At 47.5% G+C, this 25,291-nt stretch overlaps 1 protein-coding gene across 1 annotated transcript in view; it reads right to left on the bottom strand.

Annotated features, from left to right (window-relative positions):
* The window catches only part of LOC146863791 (endonuclease domain-containing 1 protein-like), a 32,291-nt gene extending 13,829 nt beyond the window's left edge, over positions 1 to 18,462 (bottom strand). Inside the window, exons 1-2 of the mRNA XM_085640679.1 lie at positions 18,341 to 18,462; positions 3,757 to 4,086 (exon numbers count right to left, since the gene is read on the bottom strand). Of these exons, the coding sequence (XP_085496805.1) occupies positions 3,757 to 4,044 (288 nt within the window). The 5' untranslated portion in view covers positions 4,045 to 4,086; positions 18,341 to 18,462. The remainder of the gene's footprint in view (positions 1 to 3,756; positions 4,087 to 18,340) is intronic.
* Between the last annotated feature and the right edge of the window lie 6,829 nt (positions 18,463 to 25,291).

A 25,291-nucleotide genomic window follows, 5' to 3' on the forward strand; every position in this document is an offset into this window, starting at 1 on the left:
GCGGCCATCTAGGGAAACCTACCAAACCCATACATTTCTGAAAACTAGACACCCGGGGGCTTCCAGGGAGGTATGGCTTGCGTGGATCCCCTAACGTTTCCTTACCCAGAATCCCCTGCAATCCTCAATTTTAGCTGAAAAAAACACTTTTTTCACACATTTTTGTGTGGGAAAGTTGTGGCATCACCGGGCTCACTCAAATTTCCCACCTCCCAGCGTTCCCCTGGGTCTCCCGGTAAAAATGGTGCCTCACTTGTGTGGGAGGCCCAAGTACCCGCGACAGGCAAGGGCCCAAAACGTAGTGATGTGACATCAACATTGCCTATCCCAAAAAATGTTTGGAAGGATTCTACATGTCATCAGCCCACCTTTGGCACAAGAGCTCTTAGGTTCTCACATTAGACATCCTCTGGAATGGAGGCTCTGTTAACCTTACACTTCTCGATAACTGATGGGCAATATTTGTCTAAAATCTTCAACTGTGATGGTATTTATATTTAGAAAATTACGACCTGGTGGGAAATCATGAAAATCTGTTGAATAATCTCCCATGGTTCATTAACATTTTTGACAACCACCTTCACTTCGGTGCCGATGGAAGACTTGACTTTTCAATCAGTGGCTACACAGAGACCGGTGCTGTGTTGTGTTAACAATCTCAGCCCCAAGTGCCAATCAGGGGCGGTGCCTCCATTAGGGCAGAGGAGCGTAGCCCCACTATTTTAAATACCATTTTATGTTTCTGCTTCTCGCACTGCGAGAAAGCAGAAGGATATGCCTGGTTGGGGGCGGGCGGGTGGGTGGACGGGTCGGGGAGGAGTGGCTAGCCCAATGCTGTGGGCCCTGATTGTTTGGTCGGCAGTCTGGGAACGACCAAACCAGTCATGTACACTCGTCTTTTCGCATGCAGCCAACATAGAGAAAATGGCCTCTGCATAGGGGCTCGGCTGGGAGCTGTCCCCACCAGTCACAACGCTGCCATTTCGGCATTGTGATTGGCCTAGGGGAGGGAAGGGGGCTGCATGTGGCTGCTTCCTGTTTAGGAGAGCAGCAGGAAAACACGTGACCCAGCCAAGAGCTGAGGTGGCAAAGGTACGTTTTTTTTATTTACATTAAACCCATTCCACCCACCCTGCCTGACCCCCGACCCGGGAGTCATGCCGGCCGCAACTTGTGCCAATGTCACCTTCTTCCCCGGTCCTATGCTCTGGCAAAGGGAGTGGATCACCACTTAAACCTCCAAGCTCTGTATCTGGGTCAATATTTCGAAAACTGCACCCATGAGAATGTTGGACTTTCAAAGGAGCATATTCTGGACTTGCCGTGGGATCCCGGAATTGTGGCCCAGGCTGTGCTTCAATTTTCAGAAGCAGGATCACGTCAATGCCACGCGGAAGGCACTCCACTGGATTCCAGCAGCTGATTAAATTTATAATCAATTCTACCGTCCTTAAGGCCTTTTAAAGAGATGCCCCATCTATCTCAACAACTTAGCATTATATGATCATCTTAAAATGGAATGGTACCAACCTCACTCAACATCAAGGGCGAGACAGAACAATCATGAGGGAAGCAGAACAAATGAAATCGGTGTAAAGCTATAGACCATGCTGACCTAACCCTGCAGCATCAAATGACCCATCAGTGACTCAGAAAGAGCTACAAACCTCCCTGTTCAGGTAATCTTTTGCCTTGACAGATGCTGCACCATCCATTCTCATAAACATGGACTCTATCCCGTCGCCTGCCTCGTCGACAAGGATAGGCAGCCACATCCTACCCTTCAGAAATCCCCTGTACGTAAGAATAGTCACCCAGGAGCATTTTATGAGCCGCGTTGCGTCGCTCTTGCACCGCGCAACATGGTGCAAGAGTGATGCAATCCCAAAATTAGATTTATGATGTCACACAAGGCCACCTTGCATGGCCCTGAGAGGCTTCATAAATCCACATCATGGAAAGTGCCCCGGTGGCACACTCGGCATGAGCGCCCACTTTGCACAACCCCGGGGCACTTTGGTATTACAGAAGGGGCCATGGATGCTTGTGCGGCCCTTTCTGTAATACAGATAGCGCTGGTGCACATATAGTGCCAGCGCTATCACCAGAGTGTGTTCCTTCATTTGCATAGGGGCATGACCCGAAGCAAATGAGGGTATCTCCTTGCGTCGGTGCCTGTGCCGTATTAAAGATGTGGGCACAGAGGCAAAGAACCTGGCAGGAGGTGTATTGGCAGTGCGCCACCTAAAGGGTAGTGTACTGTCATAGCTCCCCCTGGTGGCAGCCCTCTGGAAGAGGTTAAGGGGGTCTGATAGACCCCTCAGACATACCTTTGCAGCCAGGTGTAGTCACTCACTGCACCCGCCTGCAAGCGACCTCTTATCTCCCTTAAAAGGGCAGGTGGGTGCCGCCTGCACAGTGAACCATGGAGCGGTTGCATAAAAGCCGCTCTATTTTTCACTCAAATGGGCTGCCCCAGGGCAGCACTAGTTTGTGGCCGCCTTTGTGTCAGTACATTTAATCTAATACAGAGCACTCTTCTTGTTAGCGCTGAGCGCACCTTTTAAAGGTGCGCCCAGCGCTAACAAGGGATATGCGCCCCATTCATATTACGGCCCCTGGAGTGAAGCATTGCAGTGCAAATTGCTGCCTTGAGTAACTCTGCCCCAGGGAGGCTTCCATGGGCGTTGCGCGGGTGTTCACATCCATTGATTTTGACGCATTCCCAGGTTTACCAGACGTAGCAGACCTAGGAATGCACCACTTGCTTCACTGCGCCGCGTCGCTTGGCCATAAATATGCCCCCCAGACTTTTATGCCAGAAGATATCAACCAACCGAGCTCAGCTAAACTGGAATAAAACAAGGGGGCTGCCCTCACTGCACCAGTAGCTGAACACCATCAGTGTAGAACCAATTCTGCATCCAAAAATCTGCTGCACCTCCGATCCAGGTAACCCAGAACTGGCTGCTGTGCTCGAGCCCTGGGACTTCCAATACTCGGACTCCCCTGGAGTAGAACTTTCCCTGAACTCTGGGCGACCGGTATCTCCCCAAGACTCTGTTGCAGAGTGTTACTTCCATCAACCGCAGGGGTAAATGTGTTGGTGGTACTCCACTATCTAACCCAATGCTTCTCTTTGATTTGACCACGACGGGCTGTGCCTGACAGCATTGACCGCAGTTGCTTAAACATCTGTAAGCATTTGTGTCTTGAGCTGCATTTGGTTAAAAATCGACATACAAAGCATTTATTAATTGTTGAACGAAGTTCTTGGTTTCTACACATATATATATAAAAATTGATTGTATTTTTCCCAATTGAACTTGCATTTATTCTTGAGTGTGTGTTTCATTTATTGCTTCTGTGTGTGACAACAAATGCTTAGCAATATCCACCTATAAGCCTAACTGCTCGCCCGCACTACCACAAAAAGAGCACTAGAATGATCTGCTTTTACCTCCTCACACCGATTGGGCATCCACTGGACTCTGCACAGTGTACTTCATTTTAGTGCACTATATAGAGAGCCAGCATCGTACATATTGTAATCACTTTTCTGGTCATGGAATATGCACTAAAGCAGGAGTAGCGCCCCAGCCCTAATTTTCTAAGCACTATAAGTGATAGAGTTTACACATTGCAGTGGAAAGTGAGGGCCATTAAATACACTGCTGTCTGCAACAAATACTTAATGCACTGAGCTATCTCTCTGTCCGGCCCTTTAGATATAGGGGGGTGGCAGAAAGGCCCTACCTGCGGCTCTATAAACCAGTTCGCTCGGGGCCCCGGCCCGGGCTGATAGATGTAGGCCGAGTAGACCGGGATACGGTTCTTGTTGTCAAACAAGGTGGCAAAGTGGTACTGGTTTCCATAGCGCTGGCAAATCCACGCTGCACTCTGAGGCACTAGACCATTGCTGGGCTCCGCTCCCTTGTAGAAAAATCTGGTACAATCGGTGTTTGTGAATGTGTCGAAAAACACTTCAGCACGTGCCAGCACGAGACCGCCCAGCGTGACCAGAAGCCCTGGAAGGAGCACCATGCTGGCCACCGTGAGGTCTGCGTGGGCCACCTCTTCTTCTCGCTAGAAGCAAAGAGAAGACATTATAAGACATACAATCCTGGGGGACTGCTATGATATTTGCACATGACGTGAATATAAGGTGAGTAACAAGAGAGGACAGGATCAAACAAGCATTGTCTCAGACATTGTAGAAAAGAGTTACCAAAAAGAGAACACATTCTGAGCAGAGACCAATGCACCAGTTCTTTCCAATGAACCTCATCTCGTTCAGTTCAACCACTTTGGCAATTCGGAAGTAGACAACACCAGCTTTGCCTCATTTATGAGGAAGTGGCATAGGGCAGCATCGCAGGTCTTCTTGCAGCGCTGCCACACGCCAATATGAAAGTACAGGAATGCACTGTATTTAGGAAATACGGTGCATGCCTGTCCTTTCCTCCGTGCTGGAGCTGTTAGTGCAGCCTAGGGCCAACGCAAGCACCCTAGCACCATGCGGCAAGGGTGCCTCTGTTGCAGGCAGGATTGCTGTCGTGCAGGAAGGGGCGCCTTGCTGCACTAAAACAGTCCCTAGAGGCGTTTTCCTCATTCCAAGAGGAAACAATGAGCAGAAATAAAGATATTTCTCCTAGTTACACCTGCTCTGGGGAGGCGTTAGATGTTTGCCCTGCCCAGGGTTACGTGATTAAGTAGATCTGGGCAGCGTCAATATCCCTGAGTGCTGCGTGTAAACCCCCACGCAAAGCCCATGGAACGCCTCCTTGACACAGCGAGTTGTGCTGCCTCGCCGTACTCCACATCTATGGGGCCATGCTAAGCCACACAGAGAGAGAGGTTTGCGCCGCCGTCAAAAATAGTGAAGCTCCGGTGACGCAAGCCTCTGACAAATATACCCCGATTCTCTACTGCACCGAAATATGGTGCCGCTATCCAGTGACACGCATCAACGCTAACGCAATCAGAAGAACGTGTTGGCTTCAGTGAAACAAAGACTGGTCGATTGTCTCCCAAATATATCAAAGAAATCTAAAAATTCAGGAAGTCTCATTTTTAAGAGCAGATTTATTTCAAGTGAACACATTCAAAATCTTTCCATCACGTTGATCAGTTCAGCTGAACCATTTATCCTATCAGAGACGTGGGGGAGTGAAAAGGGTCACCTTCCGTCAAACTCAAAAGTAGCTTTGACTACATAATATGAGGTCGCCCGCACTGGACTACCTGCCCAGACGTGACGTCACTTCAGGGCCTATGCCCTATACGGGATGACACCCCTTTGCCTGGCCCAGAAATCCTTCTCCTGGAATTTATGTCAGCCATGAGGTCTGAACAGGAAGTGACACGGGTCAGACTTCTTCAACCGGAAACGACATCACTACTATACACATGGTCCGAATGTCCCACCCCTGGAAGTGACATCATTCATGAGACATGATTCGGAACTAACAACCACGGACCTCCTAACGAGAACTGGAATCCACTGGAAGTGATGCTAGTTCAGGGCTTGTGACCTGGAAGTGGTATCACACCCAGACTGCAACTGAAAGTCCTAATCAGTTATCTGAGGAGACCTGCTCTGCTAAGTGACATTCACACATCCAGAAGTGGCATTGCACCTCCATATGACGTACAAGACCCTCCCCCGCCCCGTCCCACACACTCCCCCTTTGGAAACACCTTCGCCCATGAAGCCTGAAGTGAAGTTGGCAAGGACCGACCCCTTAACCTGGGAATAATGTCAGCCAGGGATTCTGCTCCAGAAGTCCCAGCCCCAAAAAAGACATCACCTGCAAGGCCTGAACAGGAATAGACATCTGCAGAGTCCTGAAGAGACGTCACCCTTGGACTTTATCTCCAAAGGTCTTAGTACTGGTAGCGCCATTACAAGGTCCCTTGAACTGAACGTGCCCTAGTCAAGGTGCTACCCCACCCTTTAACCCCACCCTTCCGTGCATGGCACAGGAAGGGATTATACCCCTTTTTAGAGAATAGCAGAATCCCTGTCAAAGCCCACTACTTGGTACATGAAAGACATCCTGCCATCGCTGTGGCGAGATACAACACTGAAGCCATAGACCCCCGCGGGTGGTGTAAATGCCATAGGTGTCCATCGCCACTCGGCTACTTCATATAGAGAAGTGAGCCCAGTGTCACAGGACACAATGCCTGGCTATGAAGCTGATACCACCGACTAGGAGCGAACCGGACAGCGACGCCTCCACTCAAGAAAGGCTGAAATGTAGGGTGCACAAGGATCTACAAAGACTCCATCTGAAGCTCCATCCTAAAGCACTCTGTGAAACTACGGGGAGCCACCGCGACTGAATAGATATGTTGTTGAAAAATATATCCATGCCGCAATATATCAGTGTTTTAGGGCCTCATTTATGGGGATTTGGCAAAGGGCGGCGCCGCAAGTCTTCTTGCTGTGCTGGACCACACCAATGTGAAAGGGCAGGAATGCACCATATTTATGAAATACAGCGCGTGCCTGTACTTTCCCCTTATGCTTGCGCACAAATTGCAGCCTAGCGCCAACGGAGGCACCCTTCCACCATGGTGCAAGGGTGCCTGCAATGTAAGCAGGATTGCTTTTGTGCAGGAAGGGGCACCTTCCTGCACAAAAACTATCCTGAGAGGCGTTTTCCTCTTTCTATGTGCGCTGCAGGATGCAGCACAGATGAAAAGAGGAAAAAGATATTTCTTCTCGTTACACCTCCTCTGGGGAGGCATAAGGTTTTGGCGCTGCCTCAGGTCTATATGATTCAGTAAATCTGGGGCAGCGTTAAAATCCAAGGGTGCTGCATGGAAAGCCCACTGCAACGCCCATGGAATGCCTCCGTGACACAGAGTAAGGTGAAGCAGCGACGTGCAGTGCTTTGTCTTACTCCATCTCTATGCGACCGTGCAAAGCCACACAGGGTGGCTCTGCGTTGCCTCATAGATATGATAGAGAGGCTCGTGCTGCCGGAATATTTTAAAAAGTGACGGTCCAGCGGCACAAGCCTCTCATAAATAAGCCCCGTGGTCTTGTTCTCCACCCACCCTCCTACGACACTCAGCGTGATTTACTACAGCAACAGCTGTGATTTCTGATATTACGGGTTTTTGAACTGAGAATCATTCCATGCTCTACAGCATATACACTATAAAGCATGAACACGATAGGGCCTATTCACAAGTGTAAACTTACACGAGAGCAGATCTGCACATGTACATTTATGCTTGCAGTTTAGAGTAAATTGACTACTTTCATTATTGACCATTTCTGAGTGTAAATGTTCTCAAAAGTGTAGACTTACATGTCCTACCCCCACAAACATAGGGTTGAGCCTATTTTATGAATGTAAAGTTCCTATTAGGAACTTTACAACTGCATTTTATTTTTTCACACATTTGGGGCATTCTCCATTACTGGGGCAGAGATCCTGGCCTGCGGGGCAGAGATCTCCACCACCCAAGCTGAAGCTCTCCTTATGACAAACATAGGAAAAAGTTAAAATACTTTTATGTTAACTATTAATGTAAAATACATATATACATTTTCTCTAAACATAGTACCTACCAGGTAAAGTTATAGTAGTTCAGCTCAATTGTAGATTAAATAGATAATTCGTTTTGATATATTTAATTAATTTAAATTATACTTATTCAAGAATTATTCCCAAAACAAGCCACCTACAGTAAAACATTTACATTTATTTAGTATGTCAAAAAAGAATAACAATTCTGTATAGAATTAATAACAAATATTTTTAATTATTTAACATAAAAAAAATGAAACATATTTTTAAATTCAAAAGTTAATGAATACATTTTATATAACTTTAAAAATTACTTTTAACATTATTTAGAATTGTTTTAATACTAAGCTAAATGTTTAATTTATTTAACATAATTTCCTACATTTCCTATGATGTTTAATTTTAAATTTTATAAGTTCATGACATTTTTATAACATTTTACAGAGACAAGAACAGAAATACAGATGTAAGATACCTGCTGAATATGGAGATGGTGCACCCTATTAGGCTGTTTATCACCAAAATAACAATGTCTTAGATCTGATTAAAAAATGAGTCATTTAACTTGTTCAAACATGGCTAAAGTTCATATTAGTTGAGACTTAAAGAAGGCTTGTCAGAATGCTTGCAATAAAGAGGGTTGTGGTGTATGCGATTCATAATATGTGCAGCACAAATAAGTGGAATATAATGTAGGAAGCTTATATCCATGTATACTGCAATATTGCAACCTTGGTATCTTGATTAAGTTTAAGTCCCTGCTTTCGCTGCTATGCATGGAAAGGCGTTGCTGTACCTGTTGGTGGGCACGTGTTGTGCTTGAATTGCTCCAGATCTGAGCCGGAGTTCATTTACTACTGTTGACCTCTGTTAGACCTGGCACCTTGGCGTGAGTTTCCCTTCCACTTTTTGATGGTGTGCCTCGATTGTTTTGCTGGTGTTGTCCGCTCAGGGCACTGCGCCACGGCTAATCCGTGCCGCAGTGCAAGTGCTCCCTAGGTAAAGTGTACCTGTAATTGATGTTCATGATTGGTTTATTGGATTCACTGTCAGTCCCCAGTAAAGTGCACCAGGGGTGCCAGGGCTTGTGAATGCCAATGCTGCTGGTGGGCTTGCAGCGCTGGTTGCGCCACCCACAGAAGCGGCCTTGTAAAATGTGTCTAGGGTCTGCCACCGCAGACCCTGTGCGCGGTCCGGGACCGTCGCGCTGACTGCGCAAGTGCCCCCACTTGCCAGTCCCTAAACCTTCCCTTACCTACATATTAGCCACCCCTCTGGTAGGCCCAAGGGCAGGGTGCACTGTAGGCATAAGGTAGGACATGCCCTGATGTGTGTGGCATGTCTTAGTAGTGAATTACAGCCCTTTCCGTTTTTCACTATTGAAGGCTACCTGCTCTCCATAGGCCAGACTGGGCTGCTGGGATCACGCCAACGCTGTGACCCCAGTGGACTCAGAGAGCATGGTAGAGTGTCAAGTTTAGTATGCCTGAACTCAGTATAATAAAATACTTCTTGTAGTCAAGTTTATTTTAATATCCTGGGTTTGTAAATACTACTTTTAGAAAGTTAGTATTTACTGACCTGACCATCTCAGTCCGCCTCTGCTGTGTGTGTGTGTTCTGCCTAGCAACAGTAAGGAGCAGGGTTGGGGAATCCCCAGAGACAGGTTGGCTGCCAGGTGGTGGGCCGGGAGATGACACCAGGATGGGTGGGAGGAGTACACCTTGACTCTTGAATAGACCTGTGCTCTGCCACCACAAAGCCGGCGCCGCCCCCTGTGGAGCGGCTGATGTCTCTGCCCTGCTGCTGAAAGGAAAGAGCAGAGTCACCATAACAAAGTGCTCCAGAACTGGACTGAGCCAGGCCTAGGCCCCCTGGCGCTAAAGAACAAAAGAATCATGGTATAAAAGTAGGAGCCTGGCTCCTAAGAAATCAGAATCCTGTTTTACCACAAAGAACCTCTGCCCGACTAGAAGGAGAAGAAGACGCTGGAGGAGCTGGCCTGCTGCTTGCCTTGCTGAGAAAGGAGAGGAAGAGACTACGGAAAAGACTTTGCTACTTTGTGCTTGAACATTCTCCAAGGGCTTGATCTGAGCTTGCCCCCTGAACTGAACCCCAGGACCAGTGGGTTCTCTGTGCTTTTGCTCGTCCTCCAATTCGAGCCGTGTGTGCATCCCGCTGGAAAGAGACTGCGCCCCTCATCGCCCCTCCTAGGGCCGTGACACTCAGAAGCTTGCCTGCCTCAAACCCGTGAGAGCCCCGCTCCGTCCAGAGCCGCTCTCTGTCCCCGGGCCAGGTTGCCTGCATCCCTGTCACCGCCTGCCACTGGAGCACGCTGACCGCGCTATCACCCCTCCCGCCGGAAACCGTCCGACGACTGTGATCTACGCCGGGTCATCCAGCTGCACTGACTGTGCCCTGCGACCCCGCTTCGCTATCCCCGGACACCTCAGGCCGCGCCGCCCCCGCTGTGGAGACCCCCCTGCACCGCCGTGCTAAAGGGTCGCGGGCCGCGCCTGCCTATTTGCCCACACCTGCTGATTGAGGACCCAAGAACACTTCCCAAGCTGAGAGTCGCACCGTCCTGTGCCGACTCTCCACGTCACGAAAGAAGTTCCAGTATCGGGCTCGGGGCCCGCAACGCCTTATTTCCCCGTTTGCAGGAGCCGATCTCTGTGAGTACTGGAACCACAAGTAACATTTGCAAGAGACTACCAAGTGTCCATTGGAAACTACGAACAAAGAACATTTGCCTGCTTTATAACCTGGTGGCATAGCGAAAACGTTATTGGTCTTGTGATAAGTCTGCTGAGATATATATACCTATTTTTACATAAAGAAGCGTATTTTTCTACATATCCAAGTCTGGTGTCCGTTTCTGGGGGGATTGATGTATTTACTGTGTGTATGATTGTAAGTGCTTAACCAACAACGCCTGAGGAATCGCCTTGGCTGCTCACGCCACGCACCTAGAGGGTGAGCAAGGGTCATTCGCAAGGGGTTATCCTGCGCCCTGACGTAGAGGAGAGGGTTCCTGCTTGACACAAGGGCAACCTTGCGCCAACCAGAGACCCCCGAGTCTAACATTGGTGGCAGCGGCTGGGATTTCGGATTTGCACTTGTAATTTACATACAGTGAATTATTAATCACCAGATAGTGAGAGCAGACCAAATAACGCAGCCACAGGTTTTCATTGGTTGAACTTTGTTGAGACATCTGCCGTTACTGCAACCATGCCTAGCTCACTCTCCGCTGGGAGAGCACTCTCTGTGATTTCTGGAATAGATGAGGTGGATTGGGAGAGACTGGAAGGCTACACGATGGAGCAATTGAAAGGCTACAGTGTAAAATTCCGAGTTCCCCATGCTGGATTCAAGAGGAAGCCCCAGTACACCAAGGCGTTGAGAGCCTGGAAGGAGTCACGAGACCCACGGAATGCGGGGGACATAGTTCCACCCGACAACCTTGAGGAGCCCAGCAGAGTCCGGTCGCCAGAGGAGCTGGCAGACAGGGCAGCAGACAGGGCGCATGCAATGGAGATGGCAAAGTTGGCAGGACAAATGGAAATGGAAAAGCAGAAGTTGGCCCTGGAGGCACAACAACGCCAAATGGATCATGATATAAGATTGAAGGAGTTGGAGCTGAAGGCGAAAAGTTTGGACACCGCTCCTTCTGGTGGCAGCACTCCACCAGTGCAGGTAGAGTCCAAGGTGTACATCCCCAAAGATGTAGTAAAGGAGTATTTTAGAAAGGATGACATAGGGCAGTGGTTTAGAGCCTACGAGGTGGCCATGTCTTCACACCGGGTCCCTGAGAAAGACTGGGGAGCGGGGTTGTGGGGAAGGTTCCTTGCTGAAGGACGTGACACACTGTTAGATTTACCCTTAGAAGTCCAGACCTCATACCCCCATATGAAGGAAGCTTTAATGACCAGGTATGGGTTAACTCCTGAGCTATATAGACAGAGGTTCAGGGAGACCAAGAAGATCCCTGAGAGTACGTATGTGGAGTATGTGACCTTTTTCTGCAGAGCGCTGGATGGTTGGGTGAAGGGTAGCAAAGTGAATGATTATCAAGGGCTGCTTGATTTAATTGCATGGGAGCACTTGTCCAGTCAATGTTTTCCTGAGCTACGCCAGCACCTGATTGATAGCAAGCTGTCCAACCCGAGGAAGCTTGCTGAGGAGGCGGACCGCTGGCTCAGCACCAGGGTCCACAAGGGTCAAGTGGGAGACTCCGCCAAAGGTGGGCAGGGTCCCCAGCAGAAGAGTGGGGGGGACAGGGGTAAACAGAAGGGGTTCCAAAAAGGCCCCCAAAGTAATTCCCAAGGGAACCAGCAGAAGGGTTCTCAGCCTCCCCCACCCCCGCAGCAGAACGGGGCCCCGACAGGTAGACCTGTTCCAAAGGGGCCCTTCAATTGTTATAAGTGTGGTGACCCGGGTCACATTGCCTCTGATCCTAAGTGTCGCCTGTTTGGTAAGACCGCACCCACTGGTGCTCCACCCCGGCAAGTAGCTAATGTTAATTTTGGGGAGGAGGTAGCAGTCCAGGAGGGTGGGGGTCCCGGGCAGATGACCCTAGTCTCGCTAGGAGACAGTGAGATGGTCCCTGTAACCTACCTGCCCTCTAACACTAAGAAATATGGGCAAGTAGTGACCATCAATGGAAAGAAGGTTGAGGCTCCTAGAGATACAGGAGCCAGCGTGACCTCGGTGAGGCAACACCTGGTGTCTCAAGAGCAGATTGTACCCAATGCCTACTGTAGGGTTGTCAATGCTGACAACATAGAGAGTCGTTGTCCAATGGCTCAAGTTCCCTTTGAGTGGGGGGAGGTCTCTGGTACTCTACAAGTCGCTGTGAGAACTGACATGCCTGTAGACTGTCTGCTAGGGAACGACCTGGAGAGCTCCCCTTGGGAAAAGGTGGAGAAGACCACGCATCTGAGGATGGTGGGTCTACCCGACTGGGCATGCGTGACCACCCGGTCCATGGCAGCCAGTAGGGGTGTTGAGAGGGTCCTGGAGCCTGAGGGAGAGGTCCAGGAACCGGCCTTAGGGAGAAGGCGCAGGAGGCGCGGGAAACCGGCCCCCGAAGTTCCCACGGCCCAGGAGGAAGCAGACCCTGAGGGGGATGCTCTGGAGCCTACCGGGGAACAGATTGCCGAACTGGGAGATCTGCCTGAGCTGACCCATTGGCAGCAAGAAGGAGGTCCCTCCAGGGAGGAATTCTGCAGGGAGCAGAAAGAATGCCCTTCTCTCGTGGGTATGCGGCAGCAGGCTGCCGACCAGGCCAATGGTGTTCAGGCCAAAACACACTACGTGTACTGGGAGAGTGACCTCCTGTATTCCGAGCCTAAGGCTGCTGAACCTGGGTCAGCCCGTGTGCTGGTGGTACCCCAGAAGTTCAGAACCTTCCTACTGGGGCTGGCTCATGATGTGCCGTTAGCAGGACATTTGGGGATGGACAAGACCTATGACAGGCTTGTCACCCACTTTTACTGGCCCCAAATGCACAAGAATTCAGATTCCTACTGCAGAACCTGTCAGACTTGCCAAGCAAGTGGTAAGAGCGGAGGGAAGCACAAGGCTCCTCTGCAACCTTTCCCTGTGGTCGGTACGCCATTCCAACGAGTGGGTATTGATATTGTGGGGCCTCTGGACCCCAAGACAGCCCTGGGCAACAGGTTCATCCTGGTCTTGGTGGACCATGCCACCCGGTACCCTGAAGCCATCCCTCTGAGGACAGTGACGGCCCCCGTGGTGGGACGGGCACTGATGGGAATTTTCTCCCGAGTGGGATTCCCTCTAGAGGTGGTGAGCGACAGGGGGACCAATTTCATATCCACATATATGAAATCCCTGTGGAAGGAGTGTGGGGTAACTTACAAGTTCACCACTCCTTACCACCCCCAAGGAAATGGGTTGGTTGAGAGATTCAACCGAACCCTCAAAGGCATGATCATGGGCCTGGACGGTCCAATGAGGCGTAAGTGGGACGTCCTCTTGCCATGCCTGCTCTTCGCTTACCGAGAGGTGCCACAGAAGTCTCTAGGATTCAGCCCCTTTGAGCTTCTGTATGGTCACCCGGTAAGAGGACCTCTGAGTTTGGTAAAGGAAGGCTGGGAGCAATCTCCCAGGAAACCTCCCCAGAATGTATACAGTTACATGCTGGCCTTCCGAAACCAGACTCGGCGTTTCAGGCAACTTGCTGAGGCAAATCTGGAAGCCAGCCAGGAGGAGATGAAGCGGTGGTACGACCGGAATGCCACTCTGGTAGAGCTTCAACCTGGACAAAAGGTGTGGGTCTTGGCCCCAGTGGAGCCTTGTGCACTTCAGGATAAGTGGACAGGTCCATTTGAGGTTGTGGAGCGCAAAAGTCCTATCACCTACTTGGTGGACATGCAGACTCCCAGGAACCCTTTGAGGGTCCTACATGTTAACCGCCTTAAGCCCCACTTAGAGAGGACCGAAGTGGGCATGCTGCTGGCCACTGATGATGGAATGGAAGAGGAGACCGAGCCTCTTCCTGACCTCTTAGTGGCCTCTGAGAAAGATGGGTCAGTGGATGGAGTCAACCTCTCACCCACCCTGACGCCCGAACAACAGGAAGATTGCCGCCACTTGCTGGGGCAGTTTTCCGATAGGTTCTCCCTGGTTCCTGGTGTCACAGATTGGTGCGTCCATGATGTGGACACAGGAGACAGCTTACCTGTGAAGCACAAGGCTTACAGGGTAACTGACAGGGTCCGAGCTTGCATCAATGGAGTCATGCCATTTGGGATGAAGAATGCCCCTGCCACCTTTCAGAGGTTGGTCAACCAGGTACTGGGTGGGCTGGATGCGTTCAGTGCTGCCTACCTGGATGACATCGCAGTGTTCAGTGCCACCTGGCCCGAACACCTGCGCCACCTCTGGGAAGTGTTGATGGCTCTGCGCCGAGCAGGCCTCACGATCAAGGCAAGCAAGTGCCAGATCGGGCAGGGTTCCGTGGTGTACTTGGGACACCAAGTGGGGAGTGGCAAGGTGGCACCCTTGCAACCCAAAATTGAGACCATCCTGGCTTGGGAACCCCCCAAGACGCAGACCGCAGTGAGGGCCTTCCTGGGGCTCACTGGGTACTACAGGAGGTTTGTCAAGGGCTATGGAACGATTGTTGCCCCCTTGACAGAGCTGACTTCCAAGAAGCAGCCCAGGAACGTGATTTGGACTGACACCTGTCAGAAAGCTTTCGACACCCTGAAGACTGCCATGTGCACGGCGCCCGTGCTCTTGGCCCCTGACTTCTCCAAGGAATTCCTAGTGCAGACAGACGCTTCAGAGCATGGTGTAGGGGCTGTTCTCTCACAGATGACTGAGGAGGGCTGGGACCAACCCGTAGCCTTCATCAGTAGGAGGTTACTTCCACGGGAAAGTAGGTGGAGTGCAATTGAGCGAGAAGCATTTGCTGTGGTCTGGGCGCTGAAGAAGCTAAGACCCTACTTGTTTGGGTCTCACTTCCGGGTTCAGACGGACCACAGGCCCCTCAGATGGTTGATGCAAATGAGGGGTGAGAACCCGAAGCTGTTGAGGTGGTCCATCTCCCTACAGGGTATGGACTTTACGGTGGAACACCGTCCTGGTACTGATCACGCCAACGCTGACGGTCTGTCCAGGTATTTCCGCCTTAGTGACGAGGAACCCCCTGGGCAAGGGTAGTTCTCCCCACATTTCAGCTGGAGGGGACACGTGTTAGACCTGGCACCTTGGCGTGAGTTTCCCTTCCACTTTTTGATGGTGTGCCTCGATTGTTTTGCTGGTGTTGTCCGCTCAGGGCACTGCGCCACGGCTAATCCGTGCCGCAGTGCAAGTGCTCCCTAGGTAAAGTGTACCTGTAATTGATGTTCATGATTGGTTTATTGGATTCACTGTCAGTCCCCAGTAAAGTGCACCAGGGGTGCCAGGGCTTGTGAATGCCAATGCTGCTGGTGGGCTTGCAGCGCTGGTTGCGCCACCCACAGAAGCGGCCTTGTAAAATGTGTCTAGGGTCTGCCACCGCAGACCCTGTGCGCGGTCCGGGACCGTCGCGCTGACTGCGCAAGTGCCCCCACTTGCCAGTCCCTAAACCTTCCCTTACCTACATATTAGCCACCCCTCTGGTAGGCCCAAGGGCAGGGTGCACTGTAGGCATAAGGTAGGACATGCCCTGATGTGTGTGGCATGTCTTAGTAGTGAATTACAGCCCTTTCCGTTTTTCACTATTGAAGGCTACCTGCTCTCCATAGGCCAGACTGGGCTGCTGGGATCACGCCAACGCTGTGACCCCAGTGGACTCAGAGAGCATGGTAGAGTGTCAAGTTTAGTATGCCTGAACTCAGTATAATAAAATACTTCTTGTAGTCAAGTTTATTTTAATATCCTGGGTTTGTAAATACTACTTTTAGAAAGTTAGTATTTACTGACCTGACCATCTCAGTCCGCCTCTGCTGTGTGTGTGTGTTCTGCCTAGCAACAGTAAGGAGCAGGGTTGGGGAATCCCCAGAGACAGGTTGGCTGCCAGGTGGTGGGCCGGGAGATGACACCAGGATGGGTGGGAGGAGTACACCTTGACTCTTGAATAGACCTGTGCTCTGCCACCACAAAGCCGGTGCCGCCCCCTGTGGAGCGGCTGATGTCTCTGCCCTGCTGCTGAAAGGAAAGAGCAGAGTCACCATAACAAAGTGCTCCAGAACTGGACTGAGCCAGGCCTAGGCCCCCTGGCGCTAAAGAACAAAAGAATCATGGTATAAAAGTAGGAGCCTGGCTCCTAAGAAATCAGAATCCTGTTTTACCACAAAGAACCTCTGCCCGACTAGAAGGAGAAGAAGACGCTGGAGGAGCTGGCCTGCTGCTTGCCTTGCTGAGAAAGGAGAGGAAGAGACTACGGAAAAGACTTTGCTACTTTGTGCTTGAACATTCTCCAAGGGCTTGATCTGAGCTTGCCCCCTGAACTGAACCCCAGGACCAGTGGGTTCTCTGTGCTTTTGCTCGTCCTCCAATTCGAGCCGTGTGTGCATCCCGCTGGAAAGAGACTGCGCCCCTTTATCTGTAGTTGATTTAGAAAAGCAGTTTCCAAGGCTCCTCACCATTACCGGTCTCAGTATTACAGAACCAATTCAACCTGGAAAACTTGGATTCTTACAAACTACTGCAACTCAAAGTTCAGATCACTAAAAAATCCCTCAAGGCAATAACTCCGTCTCTCTTATGAGGCCGCTTACTCAGAACTGGCCACATGGTCTCCGGCATATATAAGCTTCTGCTACCCAACCAAAACAAACCCTTATTGTGTAACCAAGTAAAATGGGAGGCGGAATTGAACACTAGGAATGCGGTGTTCGACTGGGATTACATTAACAAATCTCCTTTTTCTAATAAGATATCACCAACCTTATCTCAAACAAAATATATGATTATCAACAGATCATATTGGACACCCTATAGACCTTTTAAAATACGTCTCATTCCTAGTCCCAACTGTTGGAACACGAAGGTAATTTAGCACATACGCTTTTCCAATTCCGGATCTTAAATACATTCTGGAGTAAAATATTGGCTTGCATTAAACACACTTTCAATTTTACTCCCACACAGGAGTTCTCTAATATCCTCCTTGGCCCTTTAGACGCTCAGCTGAAATCTGACTGTGATCGCCATCGAATGGACCTAATGCTTACCTTAACATGCAAATTGATACTACATAATTAGAAGAACTTCAAAGCGATATCTTTCCGAATGTGGCAAGAATGGATCACCTTCCTTAGAGGTGCCGATAATGTGACACTACAAATTTCCCCATGGCGCTTCCCTCAAGACCAATTTGGTACTCATTGGGCACCAAACTTCTTAGCTATAATCCTTCATCCACCGTAAATAAATCTCAGGAGACAGCCACTCTCTCTTAAGACATTCTCTTTCACAGCCGGTTTACCTTTTAATACTTATTCTACCTAGATTCCCTCTCCTACCATATAGGGCTTTTGGACTTTTCATTCCACTGTGTATGGTTTGTGTACAATTTATAGCCAGATTAGACCTAGTATATCAACTCCACTGTTGGTTCTCTCATTAACCACACAACTGAACCACGATGCATGCAGTGGTTGCTACAACCTCTTCAACATCTGTTCATGACTATTGTGATGCATTGTTATTACGACCAAACAAATATGATTTTCAAGATTTGCACAACCTATTTTATGCAGTAGTTGTCTGTAAAATACAAGTGTCAACATGGGAATTATGTCAAACCCTACACAGTCTCTTTTTGTCCCCCTCTCGGTATCCCTTCTCCAAGAGCGCAGACGCGTTCTGTCTGTATATTTATTTATTTTGCCACTGCACTTCTGTGCATATGTACTGTTTATCTTGTGTTCAAGAAATTCAATAAAAAAGATTTGATAAAAAAAAAAAAGAATAGTGAATAGCAGTGGGCTTGCTTGTTACTGAGTGGGTTTCTTTTACTCCATAAACGTCTTTTCAACCCTCCCTTGAACCTGTTACTCTTCCCTAAACCCCACCTATTTTGTAGTAAGTACACCCCATTTTTTAACCCCTCTCCCTGGGCACTTCCACATTTACTACTAAGTACATCTCCCTGTAGAAAAGATAGGAGAGGTGAAGGGGTAGATTTAGTGAAGCAGGTTTGAGAAGACCGCTTTGTAGTACTAAACTTACTATAAAATGCAGTTTGTGAATAGGCTGCTATGGACACAAGCTACATAAATACCAAATGGGCATCTATTCACCAAGTTTAAAGAGCCCAGTCCTGCACTCACCTTTCGTCCAGCGGCTGCCCAAGAGTGGACACTGCCCGCAGCGGGGAGAGGTTTGCACCGCTCTTTGCCGCAATGCCCGGTCCACTGCCTGCTTTCAGATTCCAGCCACCCCCCATCCTTGTTTTGCACACCACTGTCTCTCTGCCCTGTAGCATCTGTTGACCACACTCTTCACAGAGGCAGAGATGTTCACAAAGAGCCCACGGTCGGCTTAATCCCTTCATTGTCCAAGGCCCAGAGGCATGGATTGTGCCATGTAAACAAAGGCAATGGCCGGATCTCTGTGCAATAATGGCTGCCTCCTTTCATGTCATGTCGCATCAGTCATTCTGCCTCTTCACCCGGAAGGCTTTTCAGCTGAGGATCAACAAGGGGCTCCAAACATGTGGCATCCGTGTGGTGCTGCCACCTTTCCCAGAGAAAAATGCCAGCCATTTGTTCATGTTTTAAGATTTTGTAAATGTCCAGGCAGGTGCCTAGATGTACAAAACTGTCACACAGTGCAGCGCAGCGCACACAGTGGCTGCACTGCCCTGCACCATAGGAAGAGACCAGGAAAGTGCCATATCTATGAAGATAAGGCACTGTCCTGCTCTCTCCCTAGTGCTGGGGCACACTCGGGATGCCAAGCTCCACTCTCACACCTTGGCATCATAGTTCAAAGGTGTTTTCATGAGTCTAGCATAGCTTCTGTATTGAAAGAGGACCCTTCCAAGGCAAGATACTAAGCATAGAGAAAACTTAAAAGGTTGCCATCTTTGAATGTGTGCTGTACAGTGCAGCACACATGCAAATGGGAAACAGCAGAAATCAAAGATTTGCTCCTTTTTAATGCATGCTTCCAAACGGAGATAATGTTTTTGTGCAAAAGCCTATCTACTTGTGTTGGTAGAAAGGGCTTTGCATCAAAAACATGTGCGGTTCATGGGCACGCTCATGCACCACCCAAGGAACGCAAATGCCATTTCCACTGCTCTGCCTTAGTTTGAGGCAAAACACGATTTGCGCTGGAAAGTTATTTAAAAAAACATTTTGCACATGTGGGGGTCACTTTTGTGGCGCAAAGGAAAAGTGAAAAAGCTTTGTAAATCTGAGCCATAATGTATATAGGAAATTTGCCTTTTCGGCGTGGCCACCCCAGATATTTTGCCTTCGTCCGGACCCTATGTGGGGAGTGGTTTTGCTTTCACAGAGGGAAGCACAGCTGGGGTGGACCCTGGAACCTAATTTAGTTCAAAAGAACCTTCCCTGTCACCAGCAAACGTCAGGAGACATGTGGAAAGGCCCTCGCTTTTGTCCTTCTAGTGTGATTGGCACCAAACCCATTGGGGGAAGCTACCCCCAGAACTGGTTTGGAGTGAACACAGAGGAGGGGCTGCTTATTACCCTGGCCGACCAAAGTGACATGCGCACATTAAACTGAAATGCACAATATTGCTTCCGGCTTCTGCCCCGCCCTGAAACGTGCTGCTACCAGCACAGAAGAATAAAGTGGTAACAAACCTGTTTTATTACCATTTTATTTCTCATGTTTCCTGCTCTCCAGCGGCGACCCGACGCTCCTCCGCTCTCCTGCAGGCACCGCCGCCGCCCTGAGTACCACGGTAAAACGTCCGACCGAGGCGACTTTAACTTGATCAGTGTATCAGACCAGCGCTCCATTGTGGCCAGTCTGTAAATCGCGCCTAGATCCCAGTCTACCAAACCATTGACTACCATTGGCGCTTTGTGCTTTTTGGGGCTATTTTCCTTTAGTTCTTTTAAAGTTCATATCTCTGGTTCCCCTCACTGGATTTTTGTTCTTTTGGTGTCATTTTATTATTACATTTTACTTTATTTTCTAAATTCAGTTTTTTTTAAACTAAAGTTTTGGTTCTGCATAAATACTTCAATTTACATTGCCCTAAGTTATGTCAGTCTGAAGGGTGCCCACGCTACCACGGGGGTGAGCTAAGGCTAATTTTGTGACTGAGGGTTCACACTGACAAGAGTTGTCAGTCACCCCAAGTTATAATCCATTTTCTTAGAATGCCTAAATAGAACTCCATAAAACCACCTGTTCATTTTTAGGTCTCGCATAGGGCAGCGCATGCGCTGCCTCTCCGAGGCATTAAGTAATTTGTAAATGTGTTGAATCTCCGCCTACTGCAGCTCTTTGTCAGTAATTGGTTCCTGAGCTTGTCTGTTTTAGTGTGTTGGTTTCTGACAGGCTAATGCCCTTTGTCGATCAGCCTTTACTTTTTTAAGAACGCCCACACAGCACCGCCTAACTACAGTAAACATGCTTTATGTGGCATGAAGTGTTCCAGTTGGAACTCTTTTGTTTCTTTTCGTGGCTATTGCTGAAAGAGTTTAGCTGTGTTTAGTTTGAGGCATTGGAATGAAGTGAATTGGGTCAGTAGCGTGTTTTATTATTATAGCTGTGTTTACTTTGAATTGGGTCCATAGCGTGTTTTATTAGCTGTGTTTTCTTTCAGGCATTGGAATGGAGTGAATTGGCTCCGTACTTTTAGTGTACGATGGTCCGTTTCTGCTATTTATTTTGTTTTCATTTTTTTTTTCAGAACAGTTGCACTGTTATTTAGCGCGTTTTACTTATGTAACTAGAAGGGTTTAGCTGTGTTATTTTGCTGCATTGGAATGGAGTGATTTGGCTCGTACTTTTAGTGTACGATGTTCCTTTTTCTGCTTTTTTGCTTATTTTTATTTATTTTCCCGGGAGAGTTGCATTGCTATTTAGAGCGTTTTGATTTATTTTCCCGGGAGTTTGGCTGTTTTTTTACTTTGTGGCATTGGAATGGAAAAGACCTTTCGCATCACTCTGTGTCTTCATTTGCATCTCTTTGAGGCTGGGAACGAAGAGATTACAATCTATACTGCCCATCTTAATGTACTTCATTATCTTGGCCTGGTTTCGGTTCTCAGCTGTCACAAACAAGTTGACGCTTGACACCATACCAGACTTTCTGTCTTCCGATTTTTTTACCCTTTTCACACATTATTCCCAATTGAAGGGCACTGCGAAGTGGCTGTGTGCGCGTAGCGTGGATGCGGGTAGGAAACCCTTGAATAATAGTGTACATGGGCGCAATGCTTCAGGCTCTTTTATAGTTGTGCCTTGTGCCTTTATGAATATATAACAAATGGCACACCATGTACTGACTTCGTAAGGATAGCAGGATGATTTGATGTGTGAATGAAGTCCCGTAAATATACGATCATACTTGATATCAGCAGCGAGCCTGAAGCGTGTTGATGTGTAAAATGGTATACATTTGCCCAAAACAAACGTTTCTTATTTACAACTGTTCTCGTGTTATAAGGAACATCAGTTTAGCCTTTGGTGCTGTTTTGTTGTTGTAACCACATGGGCTCACTGTTTTCGGGTGTTTTATACTTGCAAGCTCTAACTTTATTAATCCCTCTCGAATCTCATCCCATGTTCTAAGTATGTAAAGACGGCAGGATGATTTCATGTTACAATTTCGTGCTGTAACTATACTATCGCAGCTGATGTTAGCAGTGAGCGTGAAAATTTATCATTTTGTAGACAAGCACGCCGTCGTGCATAAAACTAAACATTTGTATTTGAAACTATGCTTGTCTTATAGTGTATATGGGCTCAGTGCTGCAGGCATTTTTTTTAGTTGTAACTTCTGCCCTTATTAATTCTCAATAAATGTCACATTATATTCAAAGTGTGTAAGGATAGCAGGATGAGCTGAGATAACAATTACGTGCTGACATTATACTATCACACCTGATGTAATCTGCGAGTTTTGCGAGCATTGGAATGGAGTGATTTGGGTCGTAATTACTATCGCAGCTGATGTTAGCAGCGAGCGTGAAAATTCGTGATTTTGTAGACAAGCACGCCGTCGTGCTTAAAACTCAGCATTTGTATTTGAAAATATGTTTGTCTTATAGTGTATATGGGCTCAGTGCTGCAGGCAGTTTTTTTAATTGTAACTTCTGCCCTTATTAATTCTCAATAAATGTCACATTATATTCCAAGTGTGTAAGGATAGCAGGATGAGCTGAGATAACAATTACGTGCTGACATTATACTATCACACCTGATGTAATCTGCGAGTTTTGCGAGCATTGGAATAGAGTTATTTGGGTCGTAATTACTATTGCAGCTGATGTTAGCAGCGAGCGTGAAAATTCCTGATTTTGTAGACAAGCACGGCGTCGTGCTTAAAACTCAGCATTTGTATTTGGGAATATGCTCGTCTTATAGTGTATATGGGCTCAGTGCTGCAGGCAGTTTTTTTTAGTTGTAACTTGTGCCCTTATTAATTCTCAATAAATGTCACATTATATTCCAAGTGTGTAAGGATAGCAGGATGAGCTGAGATAACAATTACGAGCTGACATTATACTATCACACCTGATGTAATCTGCGAGATTTGCGAGCATTGGAATGGAGTGATTTGGGTCGTAATTACTATCGCAGCTGATGTTAGCAGCGAGCGTGAAAATTCCTGATTTTGTAGACAAGCACGCCGTCGTGCTTAAAACGCAGCATTTGTATTTGAAAATATGCTCGTCTTATAGTGTATATGGGCTCAATGCTGCAGGCAGTTTTTTTAGTTGTAACTTGTGCTCTTATTAATTTGAAATAAATGTCACATTATATTCCAAGTGTGTAAGGATAGCAGGATGAGCTGAGATCACAATTACGTGCTGACATTACACTATCACACCTGCTGTAATCTGCGAGTCTTGCGAGCATTGGAATGGAGTGATTTGGGTCCGTAGTTTTAGTGTGCGATGGTCCGTTTCTGCTATTTATTTTGTTTTAATTTATTTTTCCGGAAGAGTTGTACTGCTATTCAGGTCGTTGTATTTATTTTACTGGAAGGGTTTAGCTGTCTTTATTTTGCGGCATTGGAATGGAGTGATTTGGGTCGTAATTTTAGTGTACGATGGTCCGTTTCTGCTTTTGGGTTTATTTTTATTTATTTTCCCGGGAGTTTGGCTGTCTTCACTTTGCGGCATTGGAATGGAAAATACCTTTCGCATCACTCTGTGTCTTCATTTGCATGTCTTTGAAGCTGGGAACGAAGAGATTACAATCTATACTGCCCATCTTAATGTACTTCATTATCTTGGCCTGGTTTCGGTTCTCAGCTGTCACAAACAAGTTGACGCTTGACACCATACCAGACTTTCTGTCTTCCGATTTTTTTACCCTTTTCACACTTTATTCCCAATTGAAGGGCACTGCGAAGTGGCTGTGTGCGCCTAGCGTGGATGCGGGTAGGAAACCCTTGAATAATAGTGTACATGGGCGCAATGCTTCAGGCTCTTTTATAGTTGTGCCTTGTGCCTTTATGAATATATAACAAATGGCACACCATGTACTGACTTCGTAAGGATAACAGGATGATTTGATGTGTGAATGAAGTCCCGTAAATATACGACCATACTTGATATCAGCAGCGAGCATGAAGCGTGTTGATGTGTAAAATGGTATACATTTGCCCAAAACAAACGTTTCTTATTTACAACTGTGCTCGTGTTATAAGGAACATCACTTTAGCCTTTGGTGCTGTTTTGTTGTTGTAACCACATGGGCTCACTGTTTTCGGGTGTTTTATACTTGCAAGCTCTAACTTTATTAATCCCTCTCGAATCTCATCCCATGTTCTAAGTATGTAAAGACGGCAGGATGATTTCATGTTACAATTTCGTGCTGTAACTATACTATCGCAGCTGATGTTAGCAGTGAGCGTGAAAATTCATCATTTTGTAGACAAGCACGCCGTCGTGCATAAAACTAAACATTTGTATTTGAAACTATGCTTGTCTTATAGTGTATATGGGCTCAGTGCTGCAGGCATTTTTTTTAGTTGTAACTTCTGCCCTTATTAATTCTCAATAAATGTCACATTATATTCCAAGTGTGTAAGGATAGCAGGATGAGCTGAGATAACAATTACGTGCTGACATTATACTATCACACCTGATGTAATCTGCGAGTTTTGCGAGCATTGGAATGGAGTGATTTGGCTCGTAATTACTATTGCAGCTGATGTTAGCAGCGAGCGTGAAAATTTCTGATTTTGTAGACAAGCACGCCGTCGTGCTTAAAACTCAGCATTTGTATTTGAAAATATGCTCGTCTTATAGTGTATATGGGCTCAGTGCTGCAGGCAGTTTTTTTAGTTGTAACTTCTGCCCTTATTAATTCTCAATAAATGTCACATTATATTCCAAGTGTGTAAGGATAGCAGGATGAGCTGAGATAACAATTACGTGCTGACATTATACTATCACACCTGATGTAATCTGCGAGTTTTGCGAGCATTGGAATAGAGTTATTTGGGTCGTAATTACTATTGCAGCTGATGTTAGCAGCGAGCGTGAAAATTCCTGATTTTGTAGACAAGCACGGCGTCGTGCTTAAAACTCAGCATTTGTATTTGGGAATATGCTCGTCTTATAGTGTATATGGGCTCAGTGCTGCAGGCAGTTTTTTTTAGTTGTAACTTGTGCCCTTATTAATTCTCAATAAATGTCACATTATATTCCAAGTGTGTAAGGATAGCAGGATGAGCTGAGATAACAATTACGAGCTGACATTATACTATCACACCTGATGTAATCTGCGAGATTTGCGAGCATTGGAATGGAGTGATTTGGGTCGTAATTACTATCGCAGCTGATGTTAGCAGCGAGCGTGAAAATTCCTGATTTTGTAGACAAGCACGCCGTCGTGCTTAAAACGCAGCATTTGTATTTGAAAATATGCTCGTCTTATAGTGTATATGGGCTCAATGCTGCAGGCAGTTTTTTTAGTTGTAACTTGTGCTCTTATTAATTTGAAATAAATGTCACATTATATTCCAAGTGTGTAAGGATAGCAGGATGAGCTGAGATCACAATTACGTGCTGACATTACACTATCACACCTGCTGTAATCTGCGAGTCTTGCGAGCATTG

This window comes from Triturus cristatus, chromosome 2_1 (genome assembly GCF_964204655.1).
Source record: "Triturus cristatus chromosome 2_1, aTriCri1.1, whole genome shotgun sequence".
NCBI classification, from domain to species: domain Eukaryota; kingdom Metazoa; phylum Chordata; class Amphibia; order Caudata; family Salamandridae; genus Triturus; species Triturus cristatus.